General features: G+C 46.8%; 1 protein-coding gene across 1 annotated transcript in view; it reads right to left on the reverse strand.

Annotated features, from left to right (window-relative positions):
• ATRNL1 (attractin like 1) overlaps positions 1-21,270 on the reverse strand; it is a gene marked incomplete at its 5' end in the record, with an annotated part of 491,004 nt that overhangs the window by 340,560 nt on the left and 129,174 nt on the right. Inside the window, one exon of the mRNA XM_075842684.1 lies at positions 19,231-19,324. Coding sequence (XP_075698799.1) covers positions 19,231-19,324 — 94 coding nt within the window. The remainder of the gene's footprint in view (positions 1-19,230; positions 19,325-21,270) is intronic.

Here is a 21,270-nt window from a genome sequence, read left to right on the forward strand (position 1 = left end):
TCATGAGCGGGGCAATGGCTGTATCACACAGCCGCAGCCCCGCTCTCATACATCCATGTGTTACTATACTGCGCCCGCAGCCCCGCTCTCATACATCCATGTGTTACTATACTGCGCCCGCAGCCCCGCTCTCATACATTCATGTGTTACTATACTGCGCCCGCAGCCCCGCTCTCATACATTCATGTGTTACTATACTGCGGCCGCAGCCCCGCTCTCATACATTCATGTGTTACTATACTGTGCCCGCAGCCCCGCTCTCATACATCCATGTGTTACTATACTGCGCCCGCAGCCCCGCTCTCATACATTCATGTGTTACTAGACTGCGTACGCAGCCCCGCTCTCATACATTCATGTGTTACTATACTGCGGCCGCAGCCCCGCTCTCATACATTCATGTGTTACTATACTGCGCCCGCAGCCCCGCTCTCATACATTTATGTGTTACTATACTGCGCCCGCAGCCCCGCTCTCATACATCCATGTGTTACTATACTGCGCCCGCAGCCCCGCTCTCATACATCCATGTGTTACTATACTGCGGCCGCAGCCCCGCTCTCATACCTCCATGTGTTACTATACTGCGGCCGCAGCCCCGCTCTCATACATCCATGTGTTACTATACTGCGGCCGCAGCCCCGCTCTCATACATCCATGTGTTACTATACTGCGGCCGCAGCCCCGCTCTCATACATTCATGTGTTACTATACTGCGCCCGCAGCCCGCTCTCATACATTTGTGTGTTACTATACTGCGGCCGCAGCCCCGCTCTCATACATCCATGTGTTACTATACTGCGGCCGCAGCCCCGCTCTCATACATCCATGTGTTACTATACTGCGCCCGCAGCCCCGCTCTCATACATTCATGTGTTACTATACTGCGGCCGCAGCCCCGCTCTCATACATTTATGTGTTACTATACTGCGCCCGCAGCCCCGCGCTCATACATCCATGTGTTACTATACTGCGCCCGCAGCCCCGCTCTCATACATCCATGTGTTACTATACTGCGCCCGCAGCCCCGCTCTCATACATTCATGTTTACTATACTGCGCCCGCAGCCCCGCTCTCATACATCCATGTGTTACTATACTGCGCCCGCAGCCCCGCTCTCATACATTCATGTGTTACTATACTGCGGCCGCAGCCCCGCTCTCATACATCCATGTGTTACTATACTGCGCCCGCAGCCCCGCTCTCATACATTCATATGTTACTATACTGCGCCCGCAGCCCGCTCTCATACATTCGTGTGTTACTATACTGCGGCCGCAGCCCCGCTCTCATACATCCATGTGTTACTATACTGCGCCCGCAGCCCCGCTCTCATACATCCATGTGTTACTATACTGCGCCCGCAGCCCCGCTCTCATACATTCATGTGTTACTAGACTGCGTCCGCAGCCCCGCTCTCATACATTCATGTGTTACTATACTGCGGCCGCAGCCCCGCTCTCATACATTTATGTGTTACTATACTGCGCCCGCAGCTCCGCTCTCATACATCCATGTGTTACTATACTGCGCCCGCAGCCCCGCTCTCATACATTCATGTGTTACTATATTGCGGCCGCAGCCCCGCTCTCATACATCCATGTGTTACTATACTGCAGCCGCAGCCCCGCTCTCATACATCCATGTGTTACTATACTGCGGCCGCAGCCCCGCTCTCATACATCCATGTGTTACTATACTGCGGCCGCAGCCCCGCTCTCATACATTCATGTGTTACTATACTGCGCCCGCAGCCCGCTCTCATACATTTGTGTGTTACTATACTGCGCCCGCAGCCCCGCTCTCATACATTCATGTGTTACTATACTGCGGCCGCAGCCCCGCTCTCATACATCCATGTGTTACTATACTGCAGCCGCAGCCCCGCTCTCATACATCCATGTGTTACTATACTGCGCCCGCAGCCCGCTCTCATACATTCATGTGTTACTATACTGCGGCCGCAGCCCCGCTCTCATACATCCATGTGTTACTATACTGCGGCCGCAGCCCGCTCTCATACATTTGTGTGTTACTATACTGCGGCCGCAGCCCCGCTCTCATACATCCATGTGTTACTATACTGCGCCCGCAGCCCCGCTCTCATACATTCATGTGTTACTATACTGCGGCCGCAGCCCCGCTCTCATACATTTATGTGTTACTATACTGCGCCCGCAGCCCCGCTCTCATACATCCATGTGTTACTATACTGCGCCCGCAGCCCCGCTCTCATACATCCATGTGTTACTATACTGCGCCCGCAGCCCCGCTCTCATACATCCATGTGTTACTATACTGCGCCCGCAGCCCGCTCTCATACATTCATGTGTTACTATACTGCGGCCGCAGCCCCGCTCTCATACATCCATGTGTTACTATACTGCGGCCGCAGCCCCGCTCTCATACATCCATGTGTTACTATACTGCGCCCGCAGCCCCGCTCTCATACATTCATGTGTTACTATACTGCGGCCGCAGCCCCGCTCTCATACATTCATGTGTTACTATACTGCGGCCGCAGCCCCGCTCTCATACATTTATGTGTTACTATACTGCGGCCGCAGCCCCGCTCTCATACATCCATGTGTTACTATATTGCGGCCGCAGCCCCGCTCTCATACATCCATGTGTTACTATATTGCGGCCGCACAGCTTAGTATCGAAATACATGAAATAACGGTTTTGGAAGAGTATTGAAGTTTCGATGCATCCCTAGTCCCCACATAGGACTGCAGTGAGTTATTGTGACCCAGCAGTGCAGAAAGATATTCAGCTCTGCTACATCCGTTGATATATTAGGGTGACGCAGACGTGCGCCTCCGCAGGGAAGTTTGATAATTTAAGGTTTTTATAATTGATTTTTCACAATCGCGGCTGAGGAAGACGTAATATCAGTGCGGTCAGGAAGGCGGTTTAGGAGGAGACGCCGCGCACAATTCTTGCAACTTCAAGATAATAGGAGCCTCGTAAATATCCCGCGGTATCAATCTCCCCGATATACGGCCCGGCCTTTACACCGAGAAATATGGCGGCACAAGGCAGCCGAGGTGCAGTAACCGGAAAGCAAGAATTACGCCGGGTGGACAGCTGCTCGCGGGGAGATTAGATACAGAAGCCGCCATGACTGTCCGCACACTGAATATATGGCACGATGCGCTGTGCCGATGACTCGCCAGAAAAATTAACCCTTCATGGATCGGTTGTGTCGTCCTTAAAGGGGTTTTACGTTAATAAAGTTTAATAACTCTATGATGTTCTACGACTTTCTAATATACTTCTAGTTTCAGTTCCTCACTATTATCAATATCTCTGTTTACTTTCAGAGAATAAAAACACTGAATATTTCTTCTCCAACAATACATCCTACAAAGAATGCTCTGTACAGACCCTGAACCAACAGGGAGAGCGGGAAAATGTGAATGCAGCTCTGCATGTGACTGGAATATATGACATGATGAAACAATAGAATTGTGAGTGCAGCTCTGGATGTGACTGATTATACAACATAATGTAACAGTAGAATTGTGAGTGCAGCTCTGGATGTGACTGGAGTATAAGACATAATGTAACAGTAGAATTGTGGGTGCAGCTCTGGATGTGACTGGAGTATAAGACATAATGTAACAGTAGAATTGTGGGTGCAGCTCTGGATGTGACTGGAGTATAAGACATAATGTAACAGTAGAATTGTGGGTGCAGCTCTGGATGTGACTGGAGTATAAGACATAATGTAACAGTAGAATTGTGGGTGCAGCTCTGGATGTGACTGGAGTATAAGATATAATGTAACAGTAGAATTGTGAGTGCAGCTCTGGATGTGACTGGAGTATAAGACAATGTAACAGCAGAATTGTGAGTGCAGCTCTGGATGTGACTGGAGTATCAGGCACGCCAAAGGGTCTCAGCTTTTCAGAGATTATAAAATGCGGCAGATCTAGATTTGAACTTTATTTGAACTGTTTGTATTTTCTTCTTATTACACGTAACTAAGTAACATTACTGCACGAGACGATGTCCCGGAATAGCCGTGATATACGCGGTAACGTAAAGCGGTTGGATGATGCGGCGAGCGTTGGCGCCATTAGGTGATTTTATCTCCTGATTAGACGGATCATTTACAAGAAAAACACAAACATAGAGAAGAGTTAGAGCGTCAGCGTCCAGCCCGGCGCGCGCCGTGTCAGCCCCGTACGTCAAGTGCGTTCAGTATAGCGGAAGTGGGATCTCTATGGGGGAGGGGAGGCGGCCAGGAAGGGTGTTTAGCCGGAGAGCTCGTAAAAAGGCACTTGATGGCGTCTCGCTGGGTAATTAAATGCCCAGAAACGGAGAAGTGAATGAAATAAATCTGCGGTTTGTAGACGAGGTTTTTATTGCGTGGAGCATTAACCGCACACCTGCTGCCGACGCGTTACACTCTCTAAATAAAACGTTAATATTCGCATCGCTGACGACCGCGAGACGGTGACATTTTTATGCTGATGAGTTTTAGAGTCTGAGCCACGCCGTGCGCCAATGATCTCCAACGCCATCAAAACAAACCGACTAAACTAACCCGCTCCTCGCAGGGGAATATAACCCGGACATCACTGATGCCCGACAGGTCCCACCTCTAGAACCCCCACCTGTCAGGAGAATGGGGGTCCCATGGCCCCACTACAATCATGGGGGAGGGGGTCGTGCGCAGCTTCCTGCATTTAAGTCTCTGGTAGTTTCCGTCAGAGCCGCGGAAGTAACGCTGCTGGCAGCTCTGAATTGGTGAATGGTCCCTGGACCCCCGTTTTCCCTATAGTGAGGGTCCTAGTGTGGCCCCCGCACCTGTCAGACATTTTTGGTGTATCCTGCGGATCTGTCCTAAATGCTGAAGATGGAAAATTCCTTTTACGAGACTTTGCCCCTAAAATAAAAAATACCCGAGTAAAATACGTCCTTGAGTCGTCCTCCCATCTTAGTTATATCTGGTGCCGGTGACTCCATATACTCTGCTGTCAGCACCTACAAGGGTCGTCACCCAGCTGTCCTGAAATCCTCAATGGTAAATCTGGAGATCTAAGGGTATGTTCACACGGCCGTAAACGCTCGAAAAACGCCCGAAAAATCAGAAGCAGAAACGCCTCCAAACATTGATTGCAATGGGAAAAACGGCGTTCTGTTCCGATGGGTCGTTTTTTTACGCGGCCGTTTTAAAAAACAGCCGCAAAAAATAAGTGCAGGTCACTTCTTGGGAAGTTTTTGGAGCCGTTTTTTATTGACTCCATTGAAAAAAGCTCCAAAAGCGGCCGTAAAAAAACGCTGCGAAAGTCGCGAGTGGCTTAAAAAACATCTGAAAATCAGGAGCGGTTTTCACTTGAAGCTCCGCATGTTCAGACGTTTTTAGTCTAGAGTGTGAACAGAGCCTTAGCGCGGTGTATATTTCCTCTCCGTGGAGCGCGCAGCCTGGATATCTCCTCCCTACAAATCCTGTCAATATTTGATCTCCATCTCCCCTAATCCCCGCTCCTTAGGAGGATCCGGCAGCGCTCGTCTTGTGTTGTGCGCTGGCCTAGTTCTTACATCTCGATCCTCTGAATACAGAATTCTCCATCCACCTCATGTAATGGGAGTAGATATACGGGGTGTAGATATACGGGGTGTACATATACGGGGTGTACATATACGGGGGGTAGATATACGGGGTGTACATATACGGGGGGTAGATATACGGGGGGTAGATATACGGGGGGTAGACATACGGGGTGTAGATATACGGGGTGTAGATATACGGGGAGTAGATATACGGGGAGTAGATATACGGGGTGTACATATACGGGGGGTAGATATACGGGGTGTAGATATACGGGGAGTAGATATACGGGGAGTAGATATACGGGGTGTAGATATACGGGGAGTAGATATACGGGGTGTAGACATACGGGGTGTAGACATACGGGGTGTAGATATACGGGGAGTAGACATACGGGGTGTAGATATACGGGGGGTAGATATACGGGGTGTAGATATACGGGGTGTAGATATACGGGGTGTAGATATACGGGGTGTAGATATATACGGGGGGTAGATATATACGGGGGGTATATATATACGGGGTGTAGATATACGGGGAGTAGATATACGGGGTGTAGATATACGGGGAGTAGATATACGGGGTGTAGATATACGGGGAGTAGATATACGGGGTGTAGACATACGGGGTGTAGATATACGGGGAGTAGACATACGGGGTGTAGATATACGGGGGGTAGATATACGGGGTGTAGATATACGGGGTGTAGATATACGGGGTGTAGATATACGGGGTGTAGATATATACGGGGGGTAGATATATACGGGGGGTATATATATACGGGGTGTAGATATACGGGGTGTAGATATACGGGGTGTAGATATACGGGGTTATGTGATCACAGTATGGCAGTATATGGGCACTGTATAGTGGTATTATTTGCTAATATTAATCAACTACTACCCAACATTTCCCATCTTCTAAAAAAAAATGCATAGGACCCCCCACATGTTTACTCAGGGCCCCCGCAGGCCTTGATCTGACTCCGTCCCCCTCCTTCACCCACCACAGACACGCACCATCCTTTGCAGTTTTGTTGTGTAGTATTGTGTAGATTGTGTAGTATTGTGGTTGCTGGGGAGGGGGAGTCTAAGCACGTCCCATGGGGTAATAGGGGGTGACACTATATGCGGGGGCCGCCGCTCTCCATGGACCTCATAGCAGGCGCTTCTGTATAGAACACAATGTGACAAACATATTGTGATCAGCCTTCATATTAGTCAAAAAACGTTGTTGCGACTCCTCATATTTCAGGGTGATGTTCTTTTTCTTACTTATCACAGTATTTAGCGACGTGTTCAGACTTGACATCTAATAAAAGCCGACTCTGCAGAAAACCTGTTACATTCGTCATTTCAGTTCTAATGAATCTGCTAATAGAGGCATCTCGTGATAATTCACAAGTAATTGCTGAGCTGAGTTCTCAGGAGTGGGTGCGGCTCGTCCTGTAGAGTGTCAGCTCTGGGGGCAGCGGCCTCTCTCGTGTACCGTCATTGTGCGATTTTCATTGTGTTTCATTTTTTATAGGATGTAAATTCTATGTAATGGAATAAAACCTCCACTCCAGTGATTACCGTCTGTGTGAGCGCCGACACATTGTATTGTCCGGTGACCGGCAGCGCCGCGCCGGCTTCTATCTAATCAACCTCAGTAACACGTTGCGGTTGAGTTGCACTTTGGCAAAACTATGTCCGAAAACAAAGGTGGAGGAAACATGAAGCGGGTGATGGGCAGTCCCAAGTAAATCTCACCGTACAGAGCAGAAATAATAGCAACATACAAGGCCAAAGTAACAGCGCCAACACCACAATGCCGGAATAACATCACAATGCCGGAATAACACCACAATGCCGGAATAACACCACAATGCCGGAATAACACCACAATGCCGGAATAACATCGCAATGCCGGAATAACATCGCAATGCCGGAATAACACCACAATGCCGGAATAACACCACAATGCCGGAATAACACCGCAATGCCGGAATAACACCGCAATGCCGGAATAACATCGCAATGCCGGAATAACACCGCAATGCCGGAATAACACCGCAATGCCGGAATAACACCGCAATGCCGGAATAACACCGCAATGCCGGAATAACACCACAATGCCGGAATAACACCACAATGCCGGAATAACACCACAATGCCGGAATAACACCACAATGCCGGAATAACACCGCAATGCCGGAATAGCACCGCAATGCCGGAATAACACCGCAATGCCGGAATAACACCACAATGCCGGAATAACATCACAATGCCGGAATAACATCACAATGCCGGAATAACATCACAATGCCGGAATAACACCACAATGCCGGAATAACATCACAATGCCGGAATAACATCACAATGCCGGAATAACATCACAATGCCGGAATAACACCACAATGCCGGAATAACACCACAATGCCGGAATAACACCACAATGCCGGAATAACACCGCAATGCCGGAATAACACCGCAATGCCGGAATAACACCACAATGCCGGAATAACACCACAATGCCGGAATAACACCACAATGCCGGAATAACATCACAATGCCGGAATAACATCACACAGCGCAGAAAATAACAACGTGCCCAACATAATATCTGCCAGACATAAATAATAACGCCAAATCTGTGCTTAAGAATGTATTATTCCCGGCACCGTGAGGTGCTTTAGGGTTAATATTTCTGCTGGTCTACGATGTATTAACCGTTATATTAGTGGCTCAGGGTGTTATAAAACGGTCGTGGCCATAGACACGCGTGTTCCCTGCAGCTTTGTCCCCCTGTGAGGCGCCGGCACGCACTTCCTGGTATCGAGACGGTCTCCGGAGGGTGCGCGCGCCCACGGTCTTAAAGGGCCAGTGTGCGCATAATTGCAGGAAGTCCGCCATCAAGCCCAGAATGCTGCTGGACTATAAAAAGGGCTCTGCCCTCTTGTTCTTTGCCTGAGCGTTGTTCGTTACCCAAAGTTTGTCTTGCTTATGGTCTCCTAGCGTCTTCCAGTTCCCAAGTGTTCCCTGATCCTGTATCCCTGGTCTAGTGCCGTGCTGAGGCTGTTGTCGTGTTCTGCTACTCCACGCCTGACGTCTACCTGCTGCCTGGTCCCAGCCGAGCCTGCCTTGCTACTGTCCGAGTTGCCACAGGTACCCTTTCTGGACTATAGACTCTGTACTATACCTGTTTGGACAGCTGCCATCCCGCTACACAGTATGGCCCAGTGGGTCCACACCCAGCATCGTGACAGTACGCTCAGGCCATGGACCCCGCTGGTCAATTCAAGGGCAAGTCACCCTCCCAAGCCATGCAGGCGGACCTGCAGGATCTCCGAGCAAGACAGGATCAACTTCTTGTGGCAGTGGACTCCATGGCACAGCAGCTAGTGACGCTAGCTTCTACCCTTCCTGCTCCTATGCAAGCTCCTCAGATCGACCCTCCTACTACACCTCCTGGCATTTCCGATTCGGATCCTCGGTTCTCGCTGCCATTACCTTCTCAGTTCCATGGAGATGCAAGTACGTGCAGAGGGTATCTGAACCAATTCTATATCCATTTTACCCTGCACGCCCAAGCATTTCCGTCGGACGGAGCAAAGATCGCTTTCATCGTGTCTCTACTTGGCGGCAAGGCCCTGGCATGGGCGAACCCAATCTGGGACCGTCAGGGACCCGAGATCCAAGACTTCCAGGGGTTCGTGCAGTTATTCCGTACTGATTTAGAGGAGTCAGGGCGAGACTCATCAGCAGCCACTGCTATCTTTCACCTTCGCCAGGAGGACACCTCCGTGGGCGAATACACCATCCAGTTCCGGACCATGGCAGGAGAACGGTCCTGGAACAATGAGGCCTTGGTTGCATACTTCTGGCATGGCCTATCGCCCAAGATCAAGGACGAACTTGCTGCTCTACTTGCTACTCATGTGGACATAAGGCTCAGGGAGAGATCTCATGAGGTTCGACAGGAGACAGGAGTGACGGCTTCCTAGACAGGCGCCCAACTTCCAGCAACCCCTCTTGCCGCCTTCTACTGCTTTGCCCAATGTTCCGATGCAGGCGGATCATCTAAAATTGTCTGCTCAAGAGAAACAGCGCAGGCGCAGCTCTGTTTATATTGTTGCCTCGCTGGCCATGTTGTGCGTCTGTGTCCTCAGAAGATAAAAAACCACAACGCCTAGGTTTGGTTGGAGAGACAACCCTGGGCGCTACTGCATTTAATAGAGAACTCTCCTCCAAACTGTTCATTCCCGTGACCATCATTGCTGGCGAGAAGCTCCATCCAGTCTCTGCCTACCTGGACTCTGCAATTTCATCTGCCAAGACCTTGTGGATCTTCTTCAGTTGCCCACTGTCCTGCTGGAAAGGCTGATGATCGTTGCCTCAGTAGATGGACTGCCTTTGCCTGACCCAGTATTGTCTGTGACCAAGCCATTGAGACTTCAAGTGGGAGCTCTTCACTCTGAGATCATCTCCCTGTTTGTCCTGCCCAAGGACGTCAACCCCGTGCTGCTGGGTTTGCCTTGGCTCCGTCTTCACGCCCCAGTCCAGGATTGGAACTCTGGAGAGGTTCTCCAGTGGGGCTCCAAGTGTCTTGACCGCTGTCTGGGTCATATCCATCCATCGCAGCCTTCTCCGCATCAGTCATTGGCAGGGTTGCCTTCTTGTTACTCTCTGTTCTCTGATGTCTTCGACAAGTAGAAAGCTGAGACCTTGCCGCCACATCGAGCATATGGTTGCCCTATCGACTTGGTTCCTGATTCGTCCCCTCCTCGCAGTAGAGTATACCCTCTCTCCTTGCCAGAGACCCAGTCTATGTCGACCTACATTAAGGAGAATCTGAAGCGGGGCTTCATACGTAAATCCTCATCCCCGGCCGGAGCCGGGTTTTTATTGGTCAAGAAGAAAGATGGATCGTTACGACCTTGCATTGACTACCAGTGCCTCAACCAAATCACAGTGAAGAACAGGCACCCACTGCCTTTGATTTCGGAACTGTTTGATCGCATACGGAGGGCACATTTTTCTAAACTGGAGCTGCGGGGGGCCTACAATCTAATCCGGATCCGTCAGGGTGACGAGTGGAAGACTGCATTTAATACTCGTGATGGACACTATGAATACCTAGTTATGCCCTTCGGCCTGTGTAACGCCCCCACAGTGTTTCAAGAATTGGTCAATTACATTTTTCGTGATCTCCTCTATGTTTGTGTTATGGTGTATATCGATAACATTTTGATTTTTTCCCCAGATCTTGTGACTCATCAGAGTCATGTCCGCCAGGTGTTGTTTCGTCTACTGGAGAATCATCTTTATGCCAAGCTGGAGAAGTGAGTGTTTGAGAAAGTCTCTATCCTTCCTGGGTATTATAATCTCCGATCAGGGCCTCAAGATGAACCCTGAAAAGGTCAAGGCTGTCCTGGAGTGGCCACGTCCCCAAGGCTTAAGGGCCATAAAATGCTTCCTGGGATTCGCCAACTTCTACCGGCTGTTCATCCCCAACTTCTCGTCATTGACAACTCCCATCTCCACCCTCACTAAGAAGGGTATGAATGCCTAGATGTGGACTCCAGAGGCAGAAGCCGCATTTGAATCCTTAAAAAAAGGCCTTCACGTCAGCCTCTATTCTGCACCATCCTGATGTGTCCCTACAGTTTTCATTAGAGGTGGACGCTTCCTCGGTTGGTGCTGGTGCACTGTTGTTCCAGAGAGGATCGAAAGGCAAGACTGTGGTATGTGGCTACTATTCTAAGCTGTTTTCTCCCGCAGAGCGCAACTACTCAATTGGGGATCGAGAGTTACTGGCCATCAAGTTGGCTCTGCAGGAGTGGAGACATCTACTGGAAGGCGCAGTCCACCTTATACTGGTCTTCAGGGATCACAAGAACTTGACCTATCTACAGACGGCCCAGCGGTTGAATCCTCGTCAAGCCAGGTGGTCGTTGTTCTTTGCTTGGTTCCGGTTCGAACTCCACTACCGACAAGAATGTGAGGGCCGATGCCTTGTCTAGGTCATTAGAAACTGAGGACACTGTGGAGTCCCCACAGATTATTGACCCTTACTGCATCTTCTCTGTGAACCCCCTGCAAGTTAGAGACAATCCTCCGGGAAGGACTATTGTACGCCTGGCAGACAGAGGAAGAATCCTCCGCTGGGGTCACAGTTCCAAGCTGGCGGGTCACGCGGGTGCTCGTAAGACCCAAGACCTAATTGCCCGTCAGTTGAGGTGGCCTACGCTGCCCAAAGACGTCAGGGACTTTATTTCCTCATGAACGGTATGCGCAGCAAATAATGTTGCACAAACCAGACCGGCTGGTCTTCTCCAACCGCTGCCTGTGCCCGATACTCCTTGGTAGCATGTCGCGATGGACTTTGTCACGGATCTTCCTCCTTCTGCGGTTTGCAGTGTGATCTGGGTGGTGGTGGATCAATTTTCTAATATGGCTAATTTTGTTCCCTTGACAGGCCTGCCTTCTGCTGCGCAATTGACCGACCTCTTCATACAACAGATCTTCCGTCTGCTCGGCTTGCCTCTGCATATTGTCTCGGATCGAGGGGACCAGTTCACCTCGAAGTTCTGGAGAGCACTCTGCGGTCTCCTCGGTGTCAAGTTGGACTTCTCTTCGGCCTACCATCCCCAATCCAATGGGCAAGACGTGAGGGTCAACCAGATCATGGAGAACTATCTGCGTCACTTTGTTTCCAGATGGCATGATGACTGGGTGCAGCTGCTCCCATGGGCTAAGTTCTCCTATAATAACCATACTAGTGAGTCCACTACCTCCAGCCCGTTCTTCATCGTCTACGGCCAACATCCTCGTATACCTCTTCCTGTGTCTACTATGTCCCAGGTGCCTGCAGCGGACTCGACCTTCAGGGACTTTCTGCAAATATGGCAACAGACCCGATCTTCTATCCTGCTGGCGATGTACCGCATGTAGAGAAAGGCTGATAGAAGAAGACGGGCTCCTCTTCAGTTTCTTCCAGGTACGAAGGTCTGGTTGTCTTCAAAGAATATCTGGCTGAGGGTGCCGTCCTGTAAACTTGCCCCTAGGTTCCTCGGACCCTTCGAGATCCTGCTACAGATTAACCCGGTGTCCTACAAGCTGCAGCTGCCTCCTACCCTCAAGATCCCTAACTCCTTCCATGTTTCCTTGCTGAAGCCCGTGGTCCTGAACCGCTACTCCAGGACTGCTAGTTCCGCAGTGGTCCCTGGCGGATCGTCAGGGACTTTCAAAGTAAGGGAGATTGTGGCCACCAAGAAGGTGGGAGGAAGGATGTTTTATTTGGTGGATTGGGCATTTGGTCCAGATGAGAGGTCATGGGAGCCAGAGGAGAACATCGATGCCCCTGTCCCCGTGAGGAAGTTTCTCTCCCGCTCCGGTCCCAAGAAAAGGGGGCGTAAGAGGGGGGATACTGTAACGTCTAAGGCCACGGGCCATCGTTCAGACTTACCCCTCGACGGCCGTGGCCATGTACATGTGTGTTTCCTGCAGCGTCCCCCCCCTGTGAGGCGCCGACACTCACTTCCTGGTATTAAGGCGGTCTCCGGAGGGTGCGCACGCCCGCGCGTGCACGGTCTTAAAGGGCCAGTGCACACATAATTGCAGGAAGTCTGCAAACTAGCCCAGAATGCTACTGGACTATAAAAAGGTTGTTGTTTATTACCCAAAGTTTGTCTTGCTAATGGTCTCCTAGTGTCTTCCAGTTCCCAAGTGTTCCCTGTTCCTGTATCCCTGGTCTAGTGCCGTGCTGAGGCTGTTGTCGTGTTCTGCTACTCCACGCCTGATGTCAACCTGCTGCCTGGTCCCAGCCGAGCCTGCCTTGCTACTGTCCAAGTTGCCACAGGTACCCTTTCTGGATTATAGACTCTGTACTATACCGGTTTGGCCAGCTACCATCCCGCTACACAGTACAGCCCAGTGGGTCCACACCCCGCATCGTGACATATTACTTATCCTGTACTGATTCGAAGCTACATCCAGTATTATACTCCAGAGCTGCACTCACTATTCTGCTGGTGTAGTAGTAGTAGAGTAGTAGTAGTAGAGTAGTAGAAGAGTGTAGAGTAGTAGTAGAGTAGTAGTAGAGTAGTAGAAGAGTAGTAGAAGAGTAGTAGAGTAGGTGTAGAGTAGTAGTAGTAGAGTAGTAGTAGTAGTAGAGTAGTAGTAGTAGTAGTAGTAGTAGAGTAGTAGTAGAGTAATAGTAGAGGAGTAGTAGAGTAGTAGTATAGTAGTAGTAGTATAGTAGTAGAGTAGTAGTAAAGTAGTAGTATAGTAGTATAGTAGTAGAGTAGTAGTAGAGTAGTAGTAGAGTACTAGAGTAGTAGTATAGTAGTAAAGTAGTAGTAGAGTAGTACTAGAGTAGGTGTAGAGTAGTAGTATAGTAGTAAAGTAGTAGTAGAGTAGTAGTAGAGTAGGTGTAGAGTAGTAGTAGTAGAGTAGTAGTAGTAGTAGAGTAGGTGTAGAGTAGTAGTAGAGTAGGTGTAGAGTAGTAGTAGAGTAGGTGTAGAGTAGTAGTAGTAGTAGAGTAGTAGTAGTAGTAGTAGCAATAGCCGTAGTAGTAGTAGTAGCAGCAGTAGTAGTAGTAGTAGTAGAGTAGTAGAAGAGTGTAGAGTAGTAGTAGTAGAGTAGTAGTAGTAGTAGTAGAGGAGTAGTAGTAGTAGTAGTAGTAGAGTAGTAGTAGTAGTAGAGTAGTAGTAGAGTAGTAGTAGAGTAGTAGTAGTAGTAGTAGAGGAGTAGTAGAGGAGTAGTAGTAGTAGTAGTAGTAGTAGAGTAGGTGTAGAGTAGTAGTAGTAGTAGTAGCAGTAGCAGTAGCAGCAGCAGTAGTAGTAGTAGGTAGTAGTAGTAGTAGAGTAGTAGAGTAGTAGTAGTAGAGTAGTAGTAGTAGTAGAGTAGGTGTAGAGTAGTAGTAGAGTAGGTGTAGAGTAGTAGTAGTAGAGTAGTAGTAGTAGTAGCAGTAGCCGTAGCAGTAGTATTAGTAGTAGTAGCAGTAGCAGCAGTAGTAGTAGTAGTAGTAGTAGAGTAGTAGTAGTAGAGTAGTAGAAGAGTGTAGAGTAGTAATAGAGTAGTAGTAGAGTAGTAGAGGAGTAGTAGTAGAGTAGGTGTAGAGTAGTAGTAGTAGTAGTAGAGTAGTAGTAGAGGAGTAGTAGTAGTAGAGTAGTAGTAGAGGAGGTGTAGAGTAGGTGTAGAGTAGTAGTAGTAGAGTAGGTGTAGAGTAGTAGTAGTAGAGTAGGTGTAGAGTAGTAGTAGTAGAGTAGTAGTAGAGTAGTAGTAGTAGAGTAGTAGTAGTAGTAGTAGTAGAGTAGTAGTAGTAGAGTAGTAGAGTAGGTGTAGAGTAGGTGTAGAGTAGTAGTAGTAGAGTAGTAGAGTAGTAGTAGAGTAGGTGTAGAGGAGTAGTAGAGGAGTAGTAGTAGAGTAGGTGAAGAGTAGGTGTAGAGTAGTAGTAGAGTAGTAGTAGTAGAGTAGTAGTAGAGTAGTAGAGTAGTAGAAGAGTGTAGAGTAGTAGTAGAGTAGTAGTAGAGGAGGAGTAGTAGTAGTAGTAGAGTAGGTGTAGAGTAGTAGTAGTAGTAGTAGTAGTAGAGTAGTAGAGTAGTAGTAGTAGAGTAGTAGTAGAGTAGTAGTAGTAGAGTAGTAGAGTAGTAGAAGAGTGTAGAGTAGTAGTAGAGTAGTAGTAGAGTAGTAGTAGAGGAGGAGTAGTAGTAGTAGTAGAGTATGTGTAGAGTAGTAGTAGTAGTAGTAGTAGTAGAGTAGTAGTAGAGTAGTAGTAGAGGAGTAGTAGTAGTAGTAGAGTAGGTGTAGAGTAGTAGTAGTAGTAGTAGAGTAGTAGTAGTAGTAGTAGAGTAGTAGTAGAGTAGGTGTAGAGTAGTAGTAGTAGAGTAGTAGTAGTAGAGTAGGTGTAGAGTAGTAGTAGAGGAGTAGTAGAGGAGTAGTAGTAGAGTAGGTGAAGAGTAGGTGTAGAGTAGTAGTAGTAGAGGAGTAGTAGAGGAGTAGTAGAGGAGTAGTAGTAGTAGAGTAGTAGTAGAGTAGGTGTAGAGTAGGTGTAGAGTAGGTGTAGAGTAGTAGTAGTAGTAGAGTAGTAGTAGAGTAGTAGTAGTAGAGTAGTAGTAGTAGAGTAGTAGTAGAGTAGTAGTAGAGTAGTAGTAGTAGTAGAGGAGTAGTAGAGTAGTAGTAGAGGAGTAGTAGTAGTAGTAGTAGAGTAGTAGAGTAGTAGTAGAGTAGTAGTAGTAGTAGTAGTAGTAGAGTAGTAGTACAGTAGTAGAGTAGTAGAGTAGTAGTAGTAGAGTAGTAGTAGAGTAGTAGTAGAGGAGTAGTAGTAGAGTAGTAGTAGAGGAGTAGTAGTAGAGTAGTAGTAGAGTAGTAGTAGAGTAGTAGTAGAGGAGTAGTAGAGGAGTAGTAGTAGTAGTAGTAGTAGTAGAGTAGTAGTAGTAGAGTAGTAGTAGAGTAGTAGTAGAGGAGTAGTAGTAGTAGAGTAGTAGTAGAGGAGTAGTAGAGTAGTCGTAGAGTAGTAGTAGTAGTAGTAGTAGTAGTAGAGTAGTAGTAGTAGTAGTAGAGTAGTAGTAGTAGTAGTAGTAGTAGTAGTAGTAGAGTAGTAGTACAGTAGTAGAGTAGTAGAGTAGTAGTAGTAGAGTAGTAGTAGAGTAGTAGTAGAGTAGTAGTAGAGTAGTAGTAGAGGAGTAGTAGAGGAGTAGTAGTAGAGTAGGTGAAGAGTAGGTGTAGAGTAGTAGTAGTAGTAGAGTAGTAGTAGTAGTAGAGTAGGTGTAGAGGAGTAGTAGAGGAGTAGTAGTAGTAGAGTAGTAGTAGAGTAGGTGTAGAGTAGGTGTAGAGTAGTAGTAGTAGTAGTAGTAGTAGAGTAGTAGTAGTAGAGTAGTAGTAGTAGTAGTAGAGTAGTAGTAGAGTAGTAGTAGAGGAGTAGTAGTAGTAGTAGTAGAGTAGTAGCAGAGGAGTAGTAGTAGTAGAGTAGTAGTAGAGGAGTAGTAGTAGTAGTAGAGTAGTAGTAGAGTAGTAGTAGTAGTAGTAGAGTAGTAGTAGAGTAGTAGTAGTAGAGTAGTAGAGTAGTAGTGTAGTAGTAGAGGAGTAGTAGTAGAGGAGTAGTAGAGGAGTAGTAGAGTAGTAGTAGAGTAGTAGTAGAGTAGAAGTAGAGTAGTAGTAGAGGAGTAGTAGTAGAGTAGGTGTAGAGTATGTGTAGAGTAGGTGTAGAGTAGGTGTAGAGTAGTAGAGTAGTAGTAGAGTAGTAGTAGAGGAGTAGTAGAGTAGTAGTAGTAGAGTAGTAGTAGAGGAGTAGTAGAGTAGTAGTAGTAGAGTAGTAGTAGAGTAGTAGTAGAGTAGTAGTAGAGGAGTAGTAGTAGTAGTAGTAGAGTAGTAGTAGAGTAGTAGTAGAGTAGTAGTAGAGTAGTAGTAGAGGAGTAGTAGTAGTAGTAGTAGAGTAGTAGTAGAGTAGTAGTAGAGTAGTAGTAGTAGTAGAGTAGTAGTAGTAGTAGAGTAGTAGTAGTAGAGTAGTAGAGGAGTAGTAGTAGTATAGTAGTAGTGTAGTAGTAGTAGAGTAGTAGTAGTAGTAGTAGAGTAGTAGTAGTAGTAGAGTAGTAGTAGTAGAGTAGTAGAGGAGTAGTAGTAGAGTAGTAGTAGAGTAGTAGTAGTAGAGTAGTTAGTAGTAGTAGTAGAGTAGTAGTAGTAGAGTAGTAGCAGAGGAGTAGTAGTAGTAGAGTAGTAGTAGAGGAGTAGTAGTAGTAGTAGAGTAGTAGTAGAGTAGTAGTAGTAGAGTAGTAGAGTAGTAGTGTAGTAGTAGAGGAGGAGTAGTAGAGGAGTAGTAGAGGAGTAGTAGAGTAGTAGTAGAGTAGTAGTAGAGTAGAAGTAGAGTAGTAGTAGAGGAGTAGTAGTAGAGTAGGTGTAGAGTATGTGTAGAGTAGGTGTAGAGTAGGTGTAGAGTAGTAGAGTAGTAGTAGAGTAGTAGTAGAGGAGTAGTAGAGGAGTAGTAGAGTAGTAGTAGTAGAGTAGTAGTAGAGGAGTAGTAGAGTAGTAGTAGTAGAGTAGTAGTAGAGTAGTAGTAGAGTAGTAGTAGAGGAGTAGTAGTAGTAGTAGTAGAGTAGTAGTAGAGTAGTAGTAGAGTAGTAGTAGAGTAGTAGTAGAGGAGTAGTAGTAGTAGAGTAGTAGTAGAGTAGTAGTAGTAGAGTAGTAGTAGTAGTATAGTAGTAGTGTAGTAGTAGTAGAGTAGTAGAGTAGTAGTAGTAGTAGTAGAGTAGTAGTAGTAGTAGTAGAGTAGTAGTAGTAGTAGAGTAGTAGAGGAGTAGTAGTAGTATAGTAGTAGTGTAGTAGTAGTAGAGTAGTAGAGTAGTAGTAGTAGTAGTAGAGTAGTAGTAGTAGTAGTAGAGTAGTAGTAGTAGAGTAGTAGAGGAGTAGTAGTAGAGTAGTAGTAGAGTAGTTAGTAGTAGTAGTAGAGTAGTAGTAGTAGTAGTAGTAGTAGTAGTAGGGTAGTAGTGTAGTAGTAGTAGTAGTAGTAGTAGTAGTAGAGTAGTAGTGTAGTAGTAGTAGTAGAGTAGTAGTAGAGGAGTAGTAGTAGTAGTAGAGTAGTAGTGTAGTAGTAGTAGTAGAGTAGTAGTAGAGTAGTAGTAGTAGTAGTAGAGTAGTAGTAGAGTAGTAGTAGTAGAGTAGTAGTAGAGTAGTAGTAGTAGAGTAGTAGTAGTAGTAGTAGTAGAGTAGTAGTAGAGTAGTAGTAGAGTAGTAGTAGTAGTAGAGTAGTAGTAGTAGTAGAGTAGTAGTAGTAGAGTAGTAGTAGTAGTAGAGTAGTAGTAGAGTAGTAGTAGAGTAGTAGTAGTAGTAGAGTAGTAGTAGTAGTAGAGTAGTAGTAGAGTAGTAGTAGAGTAGTAGTAGTAGTAGAGTAGTAGTAGTAGTAGAGTAGTAGTAGAGTAGTAGTAGAGTAGTAGTAGAGTAGTAGTAGTAGTAGTAGTAGAGTAGTAGTAGTAGAGTAGTAGTAGTAGTAGAGTAGTAGTAGTAGAGTAGTAGTAGTAGTAGAGTAGTAGTAGTAGAGTAGAGTAGAGTAGTAGTAGTAGAGTAGTAGTAGAGTAGTAGTAGTAGTAGTAGTAGTAGAGTAGTAGTAGAGTAGAGTAGTAGTAGTAGAGTAGTAGTAGTAGTAGTAGTAGTAGTAGAGTAGTAGTAGAGTAGAGTAGTAGTAGTAGAGGAGTAGTAGAGGAGTAGTAGAGGAGTAGTAGAGGAGTAGTAGTAGAGGAGTAGTAGAGGAGTAGTAGTAGAGGAGTAGTAGAGGAGTAGTAGAGTAGTAGTAGAGGAGTAGTAGAGGAGTAGTAGAGGAGTAGTAGAGGAGTAGTAGTAGAGGAGTAGTAGAGGAGTAGTAGTAGAGTAGTAGTAGAGGAGTAGTAGAGGAGTAGTAGAGGAGTAGTAGTAGATTAGTAGTCCTGAAAACACTACAAGGAACACTTGTCATAGACTAATCCGGAAATATATCAGGTGTTACTCCGAGCGGTTACTATTATTCCCGTCGGGGATTTACAGGCAGTTTATTCGGCAGCGCATTTCCCCCATACAGGATCGGGGGCTGCCGCCTTCTTGGCGTCTCTCCCTTTATCGTACGTCTAGTTTGTACTTTCATTAAACATCTCCCGGTGACTCCCCTGTGAGGTGGGCGGTGGGGGTAGTAGTCCCAGGTATGACAGGGTTACTCACAGCTGGCAGTGGTCTCCTTTGATCCCCTTGGTGGTGCAGTGACATTTCCCGGTTTGCATCTCACAAATACTGGCGTGTCCGTTACATTCACAGGCTGCAAGAGAAGAGACGAGAGGATGAGAATCACAGGAGAAGTGCGGGCGCACGAGGGAGACCCCCCACCGTAATAATGGGGGTCACCGGCCTTATGTAAGGAAAGCGCCAACATCGTATAATGAAATACTGGTTCTATTCCGGACCCCGGCATTTCAGGGGCATCTTATTACATCAGTCCTAGTTTATGTTGCGCCAGAAGGCGAGTTCTACGCCAGATGCAAACCAGCGCAGATATCCGCTGGGACGGGTGACACTATCTGGCGTTAATTACAGAGAATTTCTGCGGTCACAAGTGGCCCTGCCGCTTTACGCTATGCCCCGCCCACATTTTTAAGGGACCAGGGTCGTCATAAAACAGCAAAAAGTGGAAAATGATTGATTAAAAATGTCAGGACCAAAATGTGTAACTATAGAAACGCCATAACTCTGGTCAACAGCCGTTCTCAAATTAAACCCTTTGTGTTTATTCATCATTTTCAAGACCTCTGCTTGCTGTAAAGTGAATAAGAGCATACTTATTAATATTAAGTGATTGAAAACCCGTCCTGAACTATTACTTCTCACAGCTGAAGGTTTGTTACAACTGTATCCAGTCTAGAGAATCCTCTGTGAGATCAACAGTCAGGACAACAGAGTAAGGCATTTTACCTGCACTGATACACTGTAACAAATCAACACAATCTGTTCTATTTAATATTCTGTATATACTCTGCGCTATATGAAGAGCTAACAGACATTTTCTTGGGTTTCTTATACATTTTTTGAATTATTACAATGGAGGGATCGGTGGAAATGTGAAATTTTTGAAATATTTGTTGGTTGGCGGTGCGTTTAGCTGCGGCGTCTAAATTATTAATAGCTGAAAACATCCATTGTAGTTTATTATGAAGCGTCAGGAATCGCCGCAGGGCAGACGGGAAAATTGCATTTAGATTAATAGACAGGACATTGTTATGGGGGAAACGCATCTCATTTTCAGTTTCTTTGGGAAGTTTGTTGATAAACGCGGAATGTGTGATCACAGGGCGACGCCATACACACTGACGAATGTGGGGCCCCAAATACCCATAATACGGGGGACACAAATATGAATGGCCGGGACAATGGGGTCCCTAAATAACCAAAACCAGAATACCGGGGATGGTGGACACTAGGTAACTACAGCCGCTATATAGGGGGCAGTAAATGACCCCAGCTATAATACCAGGGGGCACTGTATGACCACAACTATAATACAGGGGGCACTGTATAACCACAACTATAATACAGGGGGCACTGTATAACCACAACTATAATACGGGGGGCACTGTATGACCACAACTATAAGACGGGGGCACTGTATGACCACAACTATAATACAGGGGGCACTGTATGACCACAACTATAATACAGGGGGCACTGTATGACCACAACTATAATACAGGGGGCAATGTATGACCACAACTATAATACCAGGGGGCACTGTATGACCACAACTATAAGACGGGGGCACTGTATGACCACAACTATAATACGGGGGCACTGTATGACCACAACTATAATACAGGGGGCACTGTATGACCACAACTATAATACAGGGGGCACCGTATGACCACAACTATAATACAGGGGGCACTGTATGACCACAACTATAATACAGGGGGCACTGTATGACCACAACTATAATACAGGGGGCAATGTATGACCACAACTATAATATGGGGGCACTGTATGACCACAACTATAATACGGGGGGCACTGCATGACCACAACTATAATACGGGGGGCACTGTATGACCACAACTATTATACAGGGGCCAGTAAATGACCCCAGCTATAATACAGGGGGCACTGTATAACCACAACTATAATACGGGGGCACTGTATGACCACAACTATAATACGGGGGAACTGTATGACCACAACTATAATACGGGGGCACTGTATGACCACAACTATAATACG

This window comes from Rhinoderma darwinii, chromosome 11 (assembly GCF_050947455.1).
Source record: "Rhinoderma darwinii isolate aRhiDar2 chromosome 11, aRhiDar2.hap1, whole genome shotgun sequence".
NCBI classification, from domain to species: Eukaryota; Metazoa; Chordata; class Amphibia; order Anura; family Rhinodermatidae; genus Rhinoderma; species Rhinoderma darwinii.